The sequence below is a fragment of the Heliangelus exortis genome, chromosome Z (assembly GCF_036169615.1).
Source record: "Heliangelus exortis chromosome Z, bHelExo1.hap1, whole genome shotgun sequence".
NCBI classification, from domain to species: Eukaryota; Metazoa; Chordata; class Aves; order Apodiformes; family Trochilidae; genus Heliangelus; species Heliangelus exortis.
Window position 1 is genome coordinate 65,318,555 of NC_092454.1, and position 16,974 is coordinate 65,335,528.

Sequence of the window (16,974 nt, forward strand, 5' to 3'; positions counted from 1 at the left end):
GGACAGAGTTGGTGGATTTGGGGGCAACTTGGGATATTCGATGGATTGTGGAATGAGTTTGGACAATTTAGTTAAATACTGGGGAAAGGAGGGGGAATCTAAAGGAAATTTGGGGGATTTGTTGAGAATTCATGGGATTTTTTTAAATAAATATGGTGTATTCAAATTAATTTAAGGGCAACTTGGAAGATTTTTTTTTTTAAACTTTGAGGACTGGGGGAGATTTGGGGGATTTTTTGGCAAATTTGGGGGGATATGTGGTTTTTCTGGGTTGCCTTGATTTACTGTAGGTTATTTAGGGCTATTTTTTGTTTTAGGTATTTTGGCATAATATGTGGTATTTGGGGGATGATTTGGGAGAACATGTTTTTTTCAGTTGGTTTTGTTTATTTGACTTTATTTTAAGGTGGTTTTGAGGGTTGTGGATCTGGGAGTGTTGGGGTATTTGAAGTTATTTTTAGGGTTATTTTGGGATGATTTATTTATTTTTACCTATTATGGGTTGGGGGAATTTTTCATGGGTTTTGGTGTATTTTGGGATATTCGGTATTCCTGTGGAGTATCATTTGGGGATCATTTGGGATACATTGTCATGATTTGGGGTTATTTCAGGTGATAATGCAGTGGTTTGGGGTGTTGTTTTGTTTTTCTTTTTGGCTATTATTTTTACAAGGGGTTGCGGGCTGTGAGTAGCTTTGGATTCTTTGGGTGTATTTTTGGTGGTTTGAGTGCGTTTTGGTGGCTCTCCCTCCGGGGGCAGTACAACATCGACATTCTGGGTCAGACACAAAAGCTGGGGACGAGCAGAAAGTGCAGCTTCCACTGGTGGTGGTTTTTAGATAATGTTCCAGCCCATCGCTCCCGGACAGTCCCTGAAGCAGGCTGGATGACACAGATTTATCCATTTATGAGTTTTTCTCCCGGACGCAGGAGTCCATAAGCTGCTGCCTCCCACCCCAAAGAGCCACAGCCCTGCCCCAGCTCCTGGGCTCACTTTCAGAGGGAGGTGCAGCCGCCTGCGCATCTCCGGAACTCCCCAGTAATCGGGAAAATAGGTTTCCTAAATTTCTCCGGAGCCACGAGGAGAGGCAGCGCTTGAAGCGTTTGTCAACTCTGTCACACTCAAAGGCAGCAGCTCCAGAGTGAGCTCCAGGTGCCCGGGCACCAGAGGAAAATCGGGGAACAGGAGCTCAGGGGTGCCTCTGCATCATTCCCAGGAATACTGCACGTAGGGAATCCAGCTGCTCCACACACAACCTCTTTTCCAAAAATACCAGCCAAGTCTCAGGCATTCTGCAGGCTGCTATGTTTATTTTCTTATCCTCCCAACTGAACTGCTTCCCTCCTCTGCAAAACAAAAGCTACATCCTAAGTTACCCACGAAGGAAACTGACACAGCACGATTACACACCCCTCAATGGCCACAGGAAAACAAACACACAGTAAAAACTGACGGACAGGAGAAGAAGCAGAACTTACACAAATAAAACCGGGGTCCCCTGGCAGACACAAAAGAATTCCATGAGCTGCTTGGAGGTGGCTGCTTTTGCAGTATTTAGAGGTCACAGGATTCCACTCAGCATTATCTTCACACAGCATTTTTGAGTAGAAGAAAGGGTTTTATTTAAGAGGACACTTCTAATGGCTTTTACAAACACTACTGCTGACAGGGTGTTTTGCAAAAGCTCAAGGGGAAAAAAAGCAAACACAAACCAAAAACAAAACAAACAATCAAAAAACCCCAAAAGTGTCTGGCTTGTCCACCTGCTCCCTGCTGGCCAAGCTGCAAAGTACCAGACATGGCCACACCACGCGGGTAAAAGCTGCCACACTGCTCAGAACTACAGCGAGACATTCATGAGGTGAAGGGGGAAACTGTAGAGTTGGTCCCTGTGGTTTGTCCCAGCCAGACCCTGTAACTACCAGCAGCACGGTCACAGCCACGAGTCATAATCAGTACTGTCACCAAACACAGTGCACCACTGTCCCACAGGGAGAAAGCCTGATCTTTCATCCTACCAATAATTAACAGAAACATAGAAACCTGAGGACAATTAAACAAACTTTTAATTAGTGACATTCATATATCTGGTTGCTACCACCTGGTGGCCGTGCCTCAGGAAAGGCAAAACCAACACACTGCTTGGTGGTGCCTCACTGCTTCCGCATGATCTTCAGGTTGTGGGGCAGCTTTGCTGCACACAGTTCATCCAACTTGGAGGTGTCCTTCACAGGAGTGCTGTAGAAATCCAGGACATCCCCAGCACTGCGCATCAGGTGGAGCTGTGAGTTGGGGACAGCGTGGCCCAGCTCTGCTGCAAGCTGGGACAGGAGGTGGTACTTCAGCCTTAAGTCATCAAGGGGTGCCTGCTGCCACTGCTCAGGGAGTGATGGGCCAAACACCTCCCTGACATGGGACTGGAGGCGGCTCTGCAAGTCTGCTGGGGGAAGATAGCTCCTGCTGGGTGGTGGGGGACACACCAGCCTGGGGGGCTCCTTTTTCTCTTCAGCAACTGCTTTTTCTGCTTCTTCTTTTTCCTTCTTCCTGTTGGACACAAACAGAAGTGTTTCCAGCCTGGGGTCAGAGCACATTCCTATTCAGTCTTTTAATATTTGACTCAACCTGGCCTGCAGAACATGAGGTGCTGCTCCCCCAAGTGCTGCTCAGCACAGAGCAATCATCTTCCCAGATTATTCCACTGGTCTGAATGTAAACTTAATTTTAATTACATTTTAATAAACAGCCTCGCTTTCCCATTACAGCTCCATTTGCTAGCCTGCTTTGGGGGAGAAAAAACCCAACAGGTAACAGACAATAACCACTGCTAAAGATAAAAATCAGTGCTCACAAACACAGAAGACAAATATCACTACTTTTGAATAGAAAATTAAAGCCTACTTCAAGTTATCTGACTTGCTCATGTGCCACAATCCAGGCAGCTGCACAAGTATGGTTTTGATGTCAGCAGGCAGAGCTAAGATTCACTAAGTGAGCGAGTGGCCACTGTGATGTCTGTTTTGAAAACACTACAACAGGAACCACGGGTCACTAGGGCTGAATGTACAAGGCTGTATCTGTAGGACACTGTGTAGAAGCACGACTGGTAATAGGATAAAACACTGGGCAGCACTGGGTAAGAATTTAGTGGCAGCTGACAAGATGAAGGTACAACCTCCAGTTACCTTAGCTAATTTTAATGCTAAGAATCATCCCCTTTGTGAATAATCACAAAATCATAATCACAGAATTGTCACAGTTGGAAAGGACATCTAAGATCACGGTGTCCAACCGTCAACATCTTCCCCCAATAAAATAAATAGATTTATCAATGTCTGTATCACCATGCCCACTGAAGTGCCTCGCCTGTAAAGTATTTAAATACTTAACAGGGATTGTCCCTGGCAGTCTCTCAGTAAAGAAATTCTTCCTATTATTTAGTCTAACCCATCCCTGGTGCCACTTCACAGCATTTCCTTTATGAGTGTGCTAATCTGGTGTTAATAGGAGGTTAGATTCATATGTATAGTGCAGAGTGGTGAATCATCATTAACCAATCACGTATTTTGTTATAATTTGTTCTTTGTTTTTATTTGTACCTAAAACCCTGCCTGTCTCCCGGCTGCCTGCTGTTGTGCTCCCGGTAGCTGCTCTGCAGACAACAAAAAAAAGGACCAGTATCAAAAAACACCAACCTGCTCAAACTACTCTGTGCTGAATGGCTCTATGCACACCGGGTGAAAAAACTACACCTGGGGCAACAATTTCCCCTCTAAAGTTACAAGAAACGACGACTCTTCATTCCCGATGCCATACTTCCCTGTGAAACCACTCTTTCCCGGCACTCAGCAAGTCCCCTCACCGATGCAGATAACGCCTGCAGGGCACCCAAACCGGGCAGCAGGGGCAGGACCCGAGGCCGCGACCCATCGGGCTCTGGTGCACGAAAACCAAGCCCTGAAAGTCTGACTGGGCCGCCGCTCTCCCAGCCCCTGCGAGACAGAACGCAGGGCAGGCCCAGGGCAGGAGGCGGCGGGGAAAGAGGCCGAGAGCCGCCAGCGCCTGTCCGCCCGTCGCAGCCACCCCCTTCCCCACCGTTACCTCAGGCCGTCCCAAAGGGCCCTGCGCGGCGGAGAACCCAGACCCGAACCCAGACCCACACCCAGCCGCTGGGCCGCCAGCCGTAGGGCGGGCACCACCGCCATCTTGAGGGAGTGAGGGGAACGTCCTTCCCGAAAGCACGTGAGATGACAAACTTCCGTTTCTCGACTCCCCTCGCATTGCCTCACGGGAGTTGTAGTCCCGCCGGGCCGAGGGCGCCCGGAGTGTTGACGGGCGCCCGCGCAACAGCCGCGCTCGCCACCACCTCAGTCCCTTCATACTCCCTCATCCCTCTCACCCCCTCATCCCTCTCACCCCCCATCCTTCTCACCGTCTCAACCCCTCATCCCCCTTACCCCCCTCATTCCCCTCATCTCCCTCATCCCCCTCCCCACCATCACCCGCTCATCCCCCTCATTCCCCTTACCCCCCTCATCCCCTTCATCTCCCTCAACCCCTTCAGCCCCCTTATCCCTCTCAGCCCCCTTATCCCCCTCAGCCCCTTCATCTCCCTCAACCCCTTCAGCCCCCTTATCCCCCTCAGTCCCCTTCATTCCCAGCAGCCCCCTCTGTCCCTCATCCCCTTCATCCTCCTCACCCCCTTCATCTCCCTCATCTCCCTCATTCCCCTCATCCCCCTTCATCTCCCTCCATCTCCCTCAGCCCCCTCAGTCCCTTCACCCCCCTCGCTGCCCCCCATCCCCCTCACCGCTCGTTTCCTTTATCCCCTTCAGTCCCCTTCATGCCCACCAGCCCCTTCAGCCCCCTCCGTCCCTCAGCCCCATTTCTCCCCTCAGCCCCCTCAGACTCCACTGTCCCTCAGTCCCTGAGCCATGTCCTCAGCAGCCTCATGCACCCACACAGGCCGTGCCAGCAGTCTGGGGGGTGTGCGAGGTTTGGCAACAGAGAATGTGTGAATAAAACAACATAAGGTAGACACATACGTTGTCACCTGCTACAGTTTATGTGATTGCTGTGTGGTTTTGCCAGTCAAAGATTCCTGGCAGCTGTCTCTGGACATTCTTGGGGGTGTGAGCACTTCCAGGGGTCCGCAGGACCTCTGATCCAGGTCTGCAATTGTATGAGAATATCACTATTCCTGTTTTTTAAAAGGATGTTCATCTTTCAGAGCAAGAAATAACAGTTAATCTGTACACTTTGATGTGTATAGATTCATGGTGGTTTGGTCAGTAGGTGTCTGCCTTCCCCAGCCACAAACACCTCTGTCAAAGAGCAGTGCAAGGGGCCGGGGGCAGCAGCATCAGGCACAACATCAGTGACAGATGGCCACCAAAGTATCAGGAGTTATCCGGCAAAGCTACAGCTTTAGTTTTGTACTGTGTGAGGTTTCTTTTCCCAGCTGTGGGGAACACTTCTTACACTCTTCTTTTTAAGAGAAGCAGTCTATGTGGGTCAGTCAGTAGGACACTTCTCAGGAGCAGACATTTGTTTGAACATGGACACCTACAGGACCACAACTGAACCCAAAGAGAAGTGTTGCTCCTGACTATGGTAAGCCTCTGGAATGCTTTTTCTGGCTTCCTCTTCATTCACAGCAAGGTTGGGACAAACTAAATGCATGCACAAATTGTCCAAATACTGGACCAGTGAGAAGGAGTTTGGCTGTTTAATGCCTGTGTGAAAAAATGGTTCCTAACGCTAAGAACAGGAGGAGGTGCAGGGTGATGATGGTCTCTGTTTGCCCCTCCTTGCTGGCAGGAAAGGTGACAGCCTGTGGCTGGGAAGAGCAGCCCCTAGGGATAGGTGCTCCAGCTGCTCAGACCCGGTCCCAGGCAGCCCTGAATGTAGAGCAGGGTTTCTCTTGGGCTGTGTGTGGTCTTTGCTGCTCTAAGGTGTTGCAAGGTGATTGGTGAAACGTGTTGCTGGGCAGATGTTATTGTGTAACTTCAGGTCTGCTGTTTTTCCCATTTATGCCTTTCGTTTCCCAGAACAACTGCCTAATTGTGCATTAGCTAACAAAGCTTACAGCTCTTAACTGCTACACAGCAATGTACCAAAGGTCAAACTGTGGTCCAGGTTGGCTTCCTGTGTGTTTTATGTTAATTATTGTGGAAAATGCCATTGTAAGAGTGCTTTGGAAAACGTCTTTACACAGCTCTAACGCAACCTGTGCAACACTAACTTGGGGTATACCAACCTTTCCCTATCAACTGGGATTCTTCAGAGACAAAGAAGCTTCTGGACATAGTGTTATTTATCTGTGGCCTGAGTCCCTTGCAGTGCTCACCATATGTATCTCTCAAATTTTCTGTGCCTGTCAGGCATGGGTCAGAAGGATAAACCTCTCCAGCTGCTATTGGATTATTTCCTTTTGATCTCCTCAGGGTTCCCCAAGCTCATCAGGAGTGATGCTTTGTGACTTAACCTTTGCACAGGGTACTGAAGATCTCAGATCCATGAAAGGAACTGCAAAGTTTATACAGAATTAAGAACTGTGAGATAGAAATTAACTTTCAATTATTGTTTTATTCTTATGATTGAAGACACAATCAGGTTTTGTATCAGAATTTTGGCTGAGAAATATGGTAACAGGCAAAGGTATGTATTTTAATAGCTGGGGAACTACTTAATCTGTCTGGGGACCAATCTTAAACCAGAGGGAGAGTAGATTCATGAGCTATTAACAGCTACTGTTTATAGTATGGAAAGAATATCCCCGTCCTTGGACTGTGCAAATGAAACAAGAATATCCCCTTGGTAAATTGTGGGAGTGAAGGGTGGAGAGGAAGCTGATCCATTTTAACCCAGTTTTATTTAGGGTAAGGAGAATTAGATTTTCTTTCATTTCTGAACATATTCAACCTTGTGAAGAGAGTCAGGACACAGGAAGGTCCCTGCTCTTTTAGTAGGTGTAGCAGGCAGTGAAAAGTGACTGGGTAGCAGCTGCATCAGTCTTCCCAGAGGTGACATATTGTCCTCTGCAAGCCAAACTGTTAATCTGAAAACAAAACAAAAAGGAAGGGAAAGCAGTTAGCTCAGAGTAAGAAAGAGAGGTAGAAAGACAGAAGGAATAACCAAGCAAGGCAAAAATAGCAGAGTAACATGAAGAATGTGAGGCACCAGGAGAGATGGTAACAAGAGGAGCCTCAGGAAGGTGACAACCCTTCTCCCAGCCTGCTTGAGCAGCTCTGCTCTTCTCTGCCCCAGGGCAGTCCCCGTACCTGTGCCCGCTTGCGGAAAGCCTCCTGTGCAGCCTTCTTGTTTTCACTCTTGCCCAGCCATGCTGCCAGGGCAGAGGCTTGCAGGGCTCTGCCATATGAGAAGGTCAGTTTCCAAGGCTTAGCCACAGGTAACTGATTCATGGCATTCAGGTTGACAGAAGCCTCCTCTTCACTCTGACCTCCAGACAAGAAGCAGATTCCTGCAAAAAAGAGGCTATGAGCCATAGAAATGAAGAGCTCCAGCCACCTCTGTCCCTGACCTTTACATGCCAGAGGGGTGAGAGTGTCAGATGTAGGAGCAGGAGTGACAGTGTGGGTGGGTACATAGGAATGAACCAGGAATCACCAGGAACAGCAGCAGGAACAGTGCGGAGAAGAGTAGTGACAGTTGCTACAGCTACATCCTGAGGGGTGTACTTCTTGGGGCAGGAGTGCCCAGCCATCACCATGTTGGGTTTCAGCAGTGTCCCTTCCAGGTACACATGATGATCACTCAAGGCCTTGTAGACAGCAGCCAGAACCTGAAAAACAGGACTGAATGCAGAACTCTGCTAAAATCTTCACCTCAGACTGCTGTACAAAGACAGCTTAGTCCTTGGGAGTGTGAGAAGATAAAAATGAACTTTCTTGTGAAATTTATCACAGGGGTGGCAGCTCCAGGGATACCACTGCTTTTGCCATGACCAGAATACCACTCTTCATACATACTGGATTTGTCCCTGCAAACTGAGGTACTGAAACAGGGTAAATGGTTTTGCTCCCAATTCATCTTTTTGAGATCAAGAATGTTTATGTTAGTGGCTTGAGTGTAAATCTAAAAGGATGGGTTCTACTCTCACAGTCACTATTAACTCATTGCTTTATCACGAACAACTCATTTTAGTGATTTTAGTTATGAAGTGCTTCTTGGTCACAGATCTTTGTGATTTGGGAAGGCACTCTGTATAAAATTAGCTACTGATTTGTGAAGTGGAGGAGAGGGACAGGAATGTCTTACCTTTTCTGAGACGTACTGGCAGCGCTGGAGATCATGGTCTCCATCAGGCAAGACTTCTGGCTCCACAATGGGCACCAAGCCATTCTGAGAAAAGGAAACAATGATGTCTTTGGGAAGACAAACTGTCCTTCTTGTCTATTCTGGATTTGGTAGTATTCTGTGTTGTTTCACTGCCCTTCATCTTTCCCAAAAGCCTTACAGAGATCTGCCTTTGAAGTTCACTAGCATGTTATGACAGGCAACAGTGAGAAGGGGCTACAGTATCTCAGAAAAGGTTTCTGGAGGGTAGATACCTGCTGGCAGATGCTGGCATAGCGAGCCAATGCATTGGCATTCTCTTGGATGGCGAGTTCAGAGGGTGTTGTGCTGGTGATCTTCAGCACTGCACGCCACTTGCCAAAGTCCACACCATCTTTCTTGTACTGGGCACAGCGCTCAGCCAGTCCATCAAGCCCTGCAGAAGGAAAAACGGCTTCACTGTGAGCAGTTCTTCAGGACATAGCTCTGAAAAAGTGCTGTGACACCCGCCAAGGATGTGACTCCGGTGAGTCACCACATGGCTTTTGCTGCACCAGTCACAGCTGAGGCTCCTTAGATCCCTCCTTACCTTGGATGGTGGTTTCTCCATTTGTTCCAGCAAGGGGTGCTGCACCTTTATCCAGCTGTGGAGACCAGAAAAATGGGAAAGGTTACAGAAGGGTGAAGATCAGTCTCATCCTCATCTTCTTACCTGTCTTTGCCAACTGACTGGGTCAAGTATAGAGCTGAATGCACTAAGACTGCCAAGAAGGGAATTGTTGGAGCAGAGCAGAAGAGAAGTGAACTGGATAAGAAGGAGGGGCAGTTTGTAGATGGCTTCAGGGAATGGCTCAAGAGCTCAGTGAAATGCAGAAAGGACTGGATTTAGATTACTGCAAGAAATGATTTGATTGCAGTGAATGATGAATAGATGATGAAAAGTTTTGCATCAAATGCCAATGTGCTCCTGGTTAGCTGTATAAAAGCAAGGCAAAGAATGGTGGCAAAGATCCTCTAGTGATTTTAAAACCAAGCACAAAACGGATGAAAAAAAAGTGTTTGCCAAGCGAGCATGCAGCTCCATATATGTTAATCCCTGGAAATAGGGTTTGGAGCATGCTGCCAGCCAGGCATGTACAGAGACTCACTTTTATCCCTATCACAATGCCTTTTTCTTTGATGAGAGCTGTAAATGGCTTTCCAGTGCTGTCCTTCTGATAGAGAGTCTCATGGAACAGGATCACTCCCCCAATGCTCTGGCTGATGGAAGCATCTGAAGTGAAGAGGATCTCTCGAAAAGCCCGGCGATTCTCCTCGGTGTTCTCCACATTGATCCTCTGCAGCCTGTTGGCCATGGTACCTAGCAAAGTGGACAGAGGTCAGGCAGATATGAGGCTTGGCTGGCCTCCTGGTCCCAGTATCTAGTAACAAACCTAGGGCTTCCTAGTAACAAACAAATCTAGGGCTTCAGAGCTTCAATTCTCAACCCACAGTTTGTCAGCTTTTGTTGCAACAGGTACAGCCCATCCTGGCCAGGTTGTTCCTGCTCAGTGAAGATTTAAAGTGCTTTTTATTTACTCCACTGATTTCAAAGATGAAACAAATTGAAAAGAAGAACCTTGGGTACTGCTCATTGATTGATATCCAGAACTCACCAACTGATTCATCTGCAGCTAGGATCCCCTTCCCTGAAGCCACAATCCTCTGAGCAATGTCTGCCAGAGCTTTCTTCTGCTCTGCAGACAGTGCTGGGAACTGATGGGTCATCTTGACTGATCTGTGGAAAAGAATTACTGTTACAAGCTGGGGGAGACTGTAAACACAAACTGTGAACCAGAGGTACCATGTGGATGTTTCTATTTGAGGGCTGTCAATGCTTGTCCGGTCCGTGTTACCATAAGCACATGTGCAGAAATACACTCTGGCTTGGTGTGTCTGTCAAAACCAGAAGAGAGAAATGCAAGAGCCATATCCTAACACACCCTTCCAGAACGGAAGTGAGAAAGACTCTGCATTTTATATGGCTCTACTCAGAATGTAAAGGAAGGTCAGCCTGCCATAAAAGCATCCACCAAGCTAACAACTATGCAAATTACAGACAGCAAATTTCTTCTACTTAGAAGAATGGGAGTTGCCAGATTGCTTACCTTCAGACTTTTCCTAGAGTGACTCTCTCCCTTGCCCTGTCCTGTGTTGGCACTATTTGCTGCTTTGTCTAGTTACCTTTCCATGTCCTGTCTTGCTTTGTAATTCTCTCCTCTCCATGCTGCTTTTAGAACTCCACTGCATTGCTTAACTCTAAGACCTGGGGTTTTGAAGGATTGACTATCCATGTCTGCCTTTTCAGCTACGGCAAAAGCATACCAGCTGCAGTCACCCACCACCTGAAATCCAGTTCTGTCTTGTTATGACAAAACGTTTGATCTTATTGAAGTTTTGATTATATTGCATTAAATTATTCAGTTTCTCAGGTCATTTGAATTGTCCAAATTACTCCCCTGTGCATACAAGTCTATGAGCTTGAGACATAAAGACTCCCTTCCCTTAACTTATCAAAAAGTATAGCTCAAGCAAAACATGTTTTTATTGGCAGGTGGTAAATCCATGACATTAATCATTAAAAACAGCACAGAATATCTATGATAACAAGCTTTCTTCCAGAGAAGCAGTCCTTTGGACAGCATCTGTATTTTCTGTCCTCAAACTCAGCCTTAGAGGAAAATGAGCACGTGCCATTTCCCATTTCACGGTGTGCCAGAGATGGCCAGCAAATACATCTCCCCACACAGGCATGTATCCATCCAGGTCCTCCATCCTCTTCTGCTGCACACAGATATTATGCTGTCAGGAAATCCTTGTCATGACCTCCCTGCTGAAGGGTGTACTGGGGAGAAAAGTTCACAGGTCTGGCTGTTACTCATGATAGGGTAGATGCCAACAAAGTTCTGTGCACCATGCCAAGTGGTGCCAAATTTTTCTAACAACTATTATCTCAGTACTATGACAACTATAAATCTGTGTCTCTGATTTATAGAGGAAGGTTTTTCGGTACTGGTAATGTTTTTATGCAAGACTCAGATGGGGTTGTCTACTGGTACAGACCAATCAGATGCAGTGTCCATGTGTCTGCTTTACCTTTTTGTGAGCTGCAACAAGAATTAATCCTATACAACTTATCAGGGGTAACTCATTCTCCATTTAGAGGGATTCTGAAGGAACGCATGAGGAATTATTTTTTCTAAATACTGACCTGCCTTGCTGTGACTACAGCTGCATCCCTCCCAGCTCTTACCCTGTTTGGTCCACCTAAAAGAACTTGCAAGACTATGGCATAACTAAGGCATAACTAACATACTGCCCTCTGTAACCCTCTTTGTGTCTCACCCGGTTTCTGTGTCTGATGTGTCTCTTAGAAATAGGAAACAGGATTGTTATCTTGCTCACTGCAATAGCAGCTTGTGTTGTAAGTGCTTCAGTCAAAACCATAGCACTGTTAAATAAATTGCTGTGCCTAAGTGATGTGGAATCAGTCCAGTAGTTCACAGTCTCTGTGGGAAAGACTGGAAAATTGTGATCTGGCAAGACTGTGATCTTGTCCAAGGTCAAAGCTAATGAATTGCTAAATCAGTAACGGGATTTCAGGGTTGCAGCTCAAGTAGCTGTATCCAGATAATCTTTAATCCAGCTAGCTGACTTACAAGATCATAAATCATTCTATTTATGCTATTATTATGGGTATACTCTCTCTCCAGCAATGCAATAAGCAGTGAGCCTAATGTCTGTTGTATCTTGCTTGTTTCCACTGTCTGCATAAAGATAACAAAAGGACAGTTATCACTCAAAACCAGACTGAAAAGCAAATTGCCAAAACATGTAAATATGAGTTTTCAGTGGATAATGCTGAGACTCTGCTGACCCAACTGTGTTCTCTGAGTGACTGAACTATATACAGTGTAGTTCAGCAATGACCAACTGGAAGACAGCACATGATTTCCAGTTTCTACCCATGTATCTCTTTGACTGTGTGTATCTGTGAAAAGGCTGCCCAAAATGATCTGTAAGACTAGTAAGTGGTTCCCAGCTATCTTGCTGACCTACAAGAACAAATAATTACTAACTGAAATGGTAAAGAAATGAGCACAAAAGAACACTTAGAAAGTTAATGGTATCTCTAAGATCCAGAGTGTTCAAAGACCCTTGATTTAGAACTTTATTTTTCTGTGATTCAGAGGATGAGGACCATAATCAGAGGATGTTCCCTGCTCAATTCAGAAAAGTGTCTGTGCTGTGAGGTACTTCTGAGTATTTAAAGGAGAGTGGAGACACTTCAGTAACAGTTCATGGAGATGGCTTGTAAAGAGTAAGTCCACTGCACATCCACAAAACCATAAATGTCCCCCCCTAAAAGAGACAGACATGTCACTTTACAGGTCCTGAGGAAAAATGGTTGGAACCAGTCTGGCAAAGCTGCACAGCTCATTTCATTCATCATTCCAGAAATAAGCCTACTTGCCCTATTACTCTGTTTTGTTTGTTTGACAACTTGTCCAGGCAGGAAAAATCTAAAATCTCTACTGTCTCAAATCTCTACTGTGTTTGCAACAACAGTATCTATCAGTTGTCCCACCACTAACATTTTTCTTGTTTAATTTTATTTACCAACTTAAAGCTGTGGTGTAGTATTGTAGTGTCACAAGCTCAAGTGATCTCACACTGATTTGACATTGTAGGGAGACAATTGTATTCTTTTTGTGGTAACTGCTTACATAATATTTTTTAAAAGTGGAAGAAAAACCAAAAGCCTCACAGAATGAACAAAATAAACCCAGCTTTATGGCTACCTTGAGAATTTTATCAGGCTTCAGCAGCTCCTTAAACAAGCGAAGTTCTTTGCTCAACCCCCAGCCTGTGACCAGCTGGAGGGGGAGGGGGGCAAGAATGGGGAGAGCACCATTGTAAAAGCAACTATTGTACTGCTGAAGTCTCAAATTTTTCTCAGTTACCATAATGGAGAACTGCAGGGGGACTATCTTCATGAACATCAGCACAAGCACTGCATCCTGTGAATATTAATAGTGAGGACCAAAGGGCATGGGCAAGACAAATACCAGAAGAAACAAACTGTTATGTTCCGCTTCGGGTCTTAGAACCATTAAAACTTCATTGGTGTCTTTTTTTTCCAGCCACCTTGAGTGGCTGGCATTTTGCAGTCTTACAGAAAATCTCACATCAGTCCTCATTTGCAGACAGGAAAGGACTGGATTAGAATATCTAAGTTTTTCTCTTGAATGTCTTCATTACCTTCTTCTATACTTCTATTGGTTCCAAACTTGCAGGACCAAACTCAAAATGCAGTTTGTATGCCACGCATGCAGCTTTTCCTATTTGGTTATTAGAAAACACAGCCCTTCAATATCATCTGACAGTAGTACAAACCACATGTGCATGTTGTTACACAGTTCACAGAAGAGATTCTGCTTCCAAATAGCAGGTTTGAAGAGGCAAAAGTTGCATGTATAAACAGATAAATACAGTCAATAGGGAAAGTGAAAAGCATTCAGAAATTTAGCCCATCATATGGAGGCACAGAGCTGACCCTAATGGATTCACTCCTCATTTACACTTGTGTGCTTAAGAAAGACAGACACATAATGAGCTATGCACCTTATATTCTCCTTGCTGTGAACAGGCCTCACTTCTCTCTTGAGCCCCATTAAAAACTATTTCTAAGGAATCCTGATTACTTGAACACTGAACATCTGGGCAAGCCTGGCTCTGTCCTGCTGACAGAGCACATTCTTATCCATCCTGCAGATCACAGAATCACAGAATCATCTGTGTTGGAAAGGAAATCATCTGAGAACCTCAAGTGCTCAATCCACTGCCACTGTGGTTACCAGACCATGGCACTGAGTGCCACATCAGTCTCTTTTTAAAAATCTTCAGGGACAGAGAATCTACCACCTCCCTGGGCAGCCCATTCCAATGCCTGATCACCCTCTCTGTAAAGAATTTTTTCCTAGTATCTAACCTAAAAATCCCCTGGCAGAGCTTAAGTCCATGCCCTCTTGTCTTACTAGTAGCAACTTGGGAGAAGAGACCGACACCCCCCTGGCTCCAACCTCCTTTCAGGGAGTTGTAGAGAGATGATGTAGAGATGATACCCAGCTGGCTCATACACTTAATGGCTGAGCAGTCATCCAGAGGACCCTGCAATGGGGAGTGGGAAAGAGCAAAAGTAGCACCATGAAGTTCAGCCAGGACAAATGCTCAGCCGCTGTGCAGGGGGCAGAGCCCTGGCTGTGATCCCACCTGGGGACAGCGAAGCAACTCTTTGCAAAAGGCCTAATGCCCAGTCAGGCAGCTGGCTGAGCTGAGGCCAGCAAAAGGGTCAGCAGCATCCTGTGTGAGCAGGTGTCCTACTCAGAAAGCCAGTGGTGGACAGGGAAGATCCCCCTCTGCTTAGCACTCTTTGGATCACATCTGGGAACTGCATCCAGTGTTGGGGCTCTTATAGTAGAGGAAAGACATTACTGGAGTGAGTTCAGCAGACGCCACCAAGAAGGTCAGGGGCTGAAGCACTTGCTCTGTGAGGAGAAGGCTGCCCGGCTGGGTCAAGTTCAGCCCTGAGCAGAGATGGCTGCAGGGGCATCTCTTGGCAGCCCTCATACCTACAGAATGATGATCCAGGCAGAGCCAGACTTTTCCAGCAGCAAGTGACAGGAGGGTGAGAGACACAATCTGAAACTAAGAGAGATTCAGACTGGACATGAAGAACTGTTTTTTGACTATTAAGACAACCAAGCAGTTGTGGTGTCCCACCCACCTGAATAAAGCTGTAAGCAGCCTTGTGTCTAACCCTGCTTTTGAACAGGAGATTGTACTAGAGAGCTCCTTAACTACTCTGTGGCTTTGTGTGAGTACTTGTTTTAGAGAGATGAAGTGGAAGCAGTGCTTTCTGTATGTCTGAAAGAGCTCTGAGGGAAAAACAGGTTGTTTCTCCCTTTATCTTTGCAGTGCAGTAAAGGTTTCAGTGCAGGAAAATGTTTCATTTCTGGGTTCTAAAAGTGTCAAAGGTATAGGACAAGAAGAGATACTCTGTCACTTACAAAAAGCAGCAGATATTTTTGACTGACATGCTAATTTTACTATTTTTATAGGTCATTCGGGTCATATAAGAAGGTAAATTGACTGGTTGGGTCTTGCTTTCTCTTATAAGGGTATGAACACATTTTTTTTCCATCTTCATGCTCTGTCTAGGAACCTTTCTTCAGCATCTTCTCTCAAGTGGATGAGAGGAGAGAACTGCAGTTCCCTGTCCTGATTCCCACATTAGCATCAGAGCTATAGTGAAGCCCTGGGCAAAGGTACCCCCCCTTTCATCCCTCATTGGAGCACTCCTTGACCACTCATGATGGTTAGAGATGGCTGAGATGGCAAGAAACTGGTTTCTTCGAAGAGCAAAGTTTGGGTGAAGCTGCTTCTCTGCCAGGGCTTGACTCTTTTCATAGAAGGTAAAAAAGAGCTGCCAGACTTAGAGGAAAATTCAGCTTCTGTACAACCATCTGGGGAGTCTGGGGAAGCTGTGAGGATTTTGAGTGGGCTAAATAGCTCTGGGAACTAGGCACATGGAGCAGCTGAGAAAGTGATGTAGGACGACAGACTCAGTGAATTTGTTGAGCAGTTTCCTGAATCTGGCTGGTCACAACTGGAAAGGTTACCTCCCAAGCCAGGTGTTCAGTTTCCTGCAGTGCAAACTACCTTACATTCCACCTGCCAAAGAATCTTATCCACACTGTAATACAGCACTAATACTTCAGAAGAAGCTGCACAGGGAACACACATAATTACACTCTGTCAGCACTGGTGTTGGCAAGAACCAGCTGCATGCTCCAGTCACTCTCTCTTCTTGCAGTAGATAAATTTATATATTCCACAATCATAAAGCAGCACAATCAAAACAAAGCAGCAGAAAGTGATGCAGGTATGGTATTGCTCTAGTCCCCTTAACCTAAGGTTTCACTTACTTCAGTTTTTAGTGACTAAGTTAGGAAGCCAGTGTTAGCAGCAAATGGCTAACACTGGAAGATCACTGCAGAATGGTTTATTTCTTGCAATCTGTTGCTGGAACAAAAAATAAAACAAAACCCAACCCATTGAGCCCTCTTTAAACAGCTACTGAAATACATGTTACCCTTACCATTTAGAAATAATATTATTATACTTACTTGTTTGTGGACAGTGCCTCTTCTTCTACAAGCTTCCGCTGAGGTGGTTGTAGGTGAAGAGACTGAGTCCTTCGAATCAATGGCTTTTATAACATTCTTGCCAGTGGTGGGTGTTGGTTTTCTTTCTTTTTTTTTTTTTTCTCCACTCCTTCCTTCCCTCCCCCTGAAGCTGGCTGGGGAGGTGATATTGCTCAAACTTGGTATTGGCTGTCAGCCCACAACAACACACAGCCAATGAGTCCTAGTTCCACTCCTTTGGTTCCTCCCCTTTCTCCTCCCTGAATATATAAGGCTATTCATGAGGCAGTGGAACTGAAATGTTTTTTCCATCTTCTTCACATTATTCCTTCTCTTTCTAAAACAGACTGAAAAGAACTACAAGAGGAACTACAGAGGTTGTTTGAAGAGATCTTGGGCAAAACTTGGAGTTTAGGGTTTGACCTTCTGGAA

At 45.9% G+C, this 16,974-nt stretch overlaps 2 protein-coding genes across 5 annotated transcripts; both read right to left on the minus strand.

The window, feature by feature from the left end:
• Positions 1-2,049: 2,049 nt before the first annotated feature.
• On the minus strand, positions 2,050-4,412 carry MRPL50 (mitochondrial ribosomal protein L50). Of its 2 annotated transcripts, none has more exons than XM_071730804.1 (2): positions 4,161-4,412; positions 2,050-2,545 (listed from the first exon to the last, which is right to left on the minus strand). In XM_071730804.1, exons 1-2 carry the CDS (start codon positions 4,376-4,378, stop codon positions 2,155-2,157), a joined length of 609 nt encoding a protein of 202 aa, XP_071586905.1. In that variant the 5' UTR covers positions 4,379-4,412; the 3' UTR covers positions 2,050-2,154. The 2 variants fall into 2 exon arrangements, with proteins under 2 accessions (XP_071586905.1, XP_071586906.1); XM_071730805.1 differs by having other exon boundaries at positions 4,100-4,249.
• A 2,154-nt stretch (positions 4,413-6,566) lies between these two features.
• ALDOB (aldolase, fructose-bisphosphate B) lies at positions 6,567-16,737 on the minus strand. 3 transcript variants are annotated; one of them, XM_071731058.1, is made up of 10 exons: positions 16,525-16,610; positions 14,968-15,043; positions 9,952-10,073; positions 9,445-9,656; positions 8,886-8,940; positions 8,572-8,732; positions 8,279-8,362; positions 7,628-7,802; positions 7,282-7,481; positions 6,567-7,058 (listed from the first exon to the last, which is right to left on the minus strand). In XM_071731058.1, the coding sequence occupies exons 3-10, from the start codon at positions 10,061-10,063 to the stop codon at positions 6,963-6,965; spliced, it is 1,095 nt and encodes a 364-aa protein (XP_071587159.1). In that variant the 5' UTR covers positions 10,064-10,073; positions 14,968-15,043; positions 16,525-16,610; the 3' UTR covers positions 6,567-6,962. The 3 variants fall into 3 exon arrangements, with proteins under 3 accessions (XP_071587159.1, XP_071587160.1, XP_071587158.1); XM_071731059.1 differs by having other exon boundaries at positions 14,972-15,043; positions 16,525-16,581; XM_071731057.1 differs by lacking the exon at positions 14,968-15,043 and having other exon boundaries at positions 16,525-16,737.
• Positions 16,738-16,974: the final 237 nt, after the last annotated feature.

Bases quoted from the DNA above. Each gene is read 5' to 3' on its own strand.
- ALDOB (XM_071731057.1), bottom strand. From the start codon at position 10,063: ATGACCCATCAGTTCCCAGCACTGTCTGCAGAGCAGAAGAAAGCTCTG. The intron at 7,803-8,278 runs GTAAGACATTCC...CCTGTTTTTCAG, and splicing joins GCCAGTACGTCTCAGAAAAG to GTTCTGGCTGCTGTCTACAA. The intron at 7,482-7,627 runs GTGATTCCTGGT...TCTTTTTTGCAG, and splicing joins TGTTCCTGCTGCTGTTCCTG to GAATCTGCTTCTTGTCTGGA.
- MRPL50 (XM_071730804.1), bottom strand. From the start codon at position 4,378: ATGAAGGGACTGAGGTGGTGGCGAGCGCGGCTGTTGCGCGGGCGCCCG. The intron at 2,546-4,160 runs GTGTGGGTCTGG...TGTGTCCAACAG, and splicing joins GCTGGCGGCCCAGCGGCTGG to GAAGAAGGAAAAAGAAGAAG.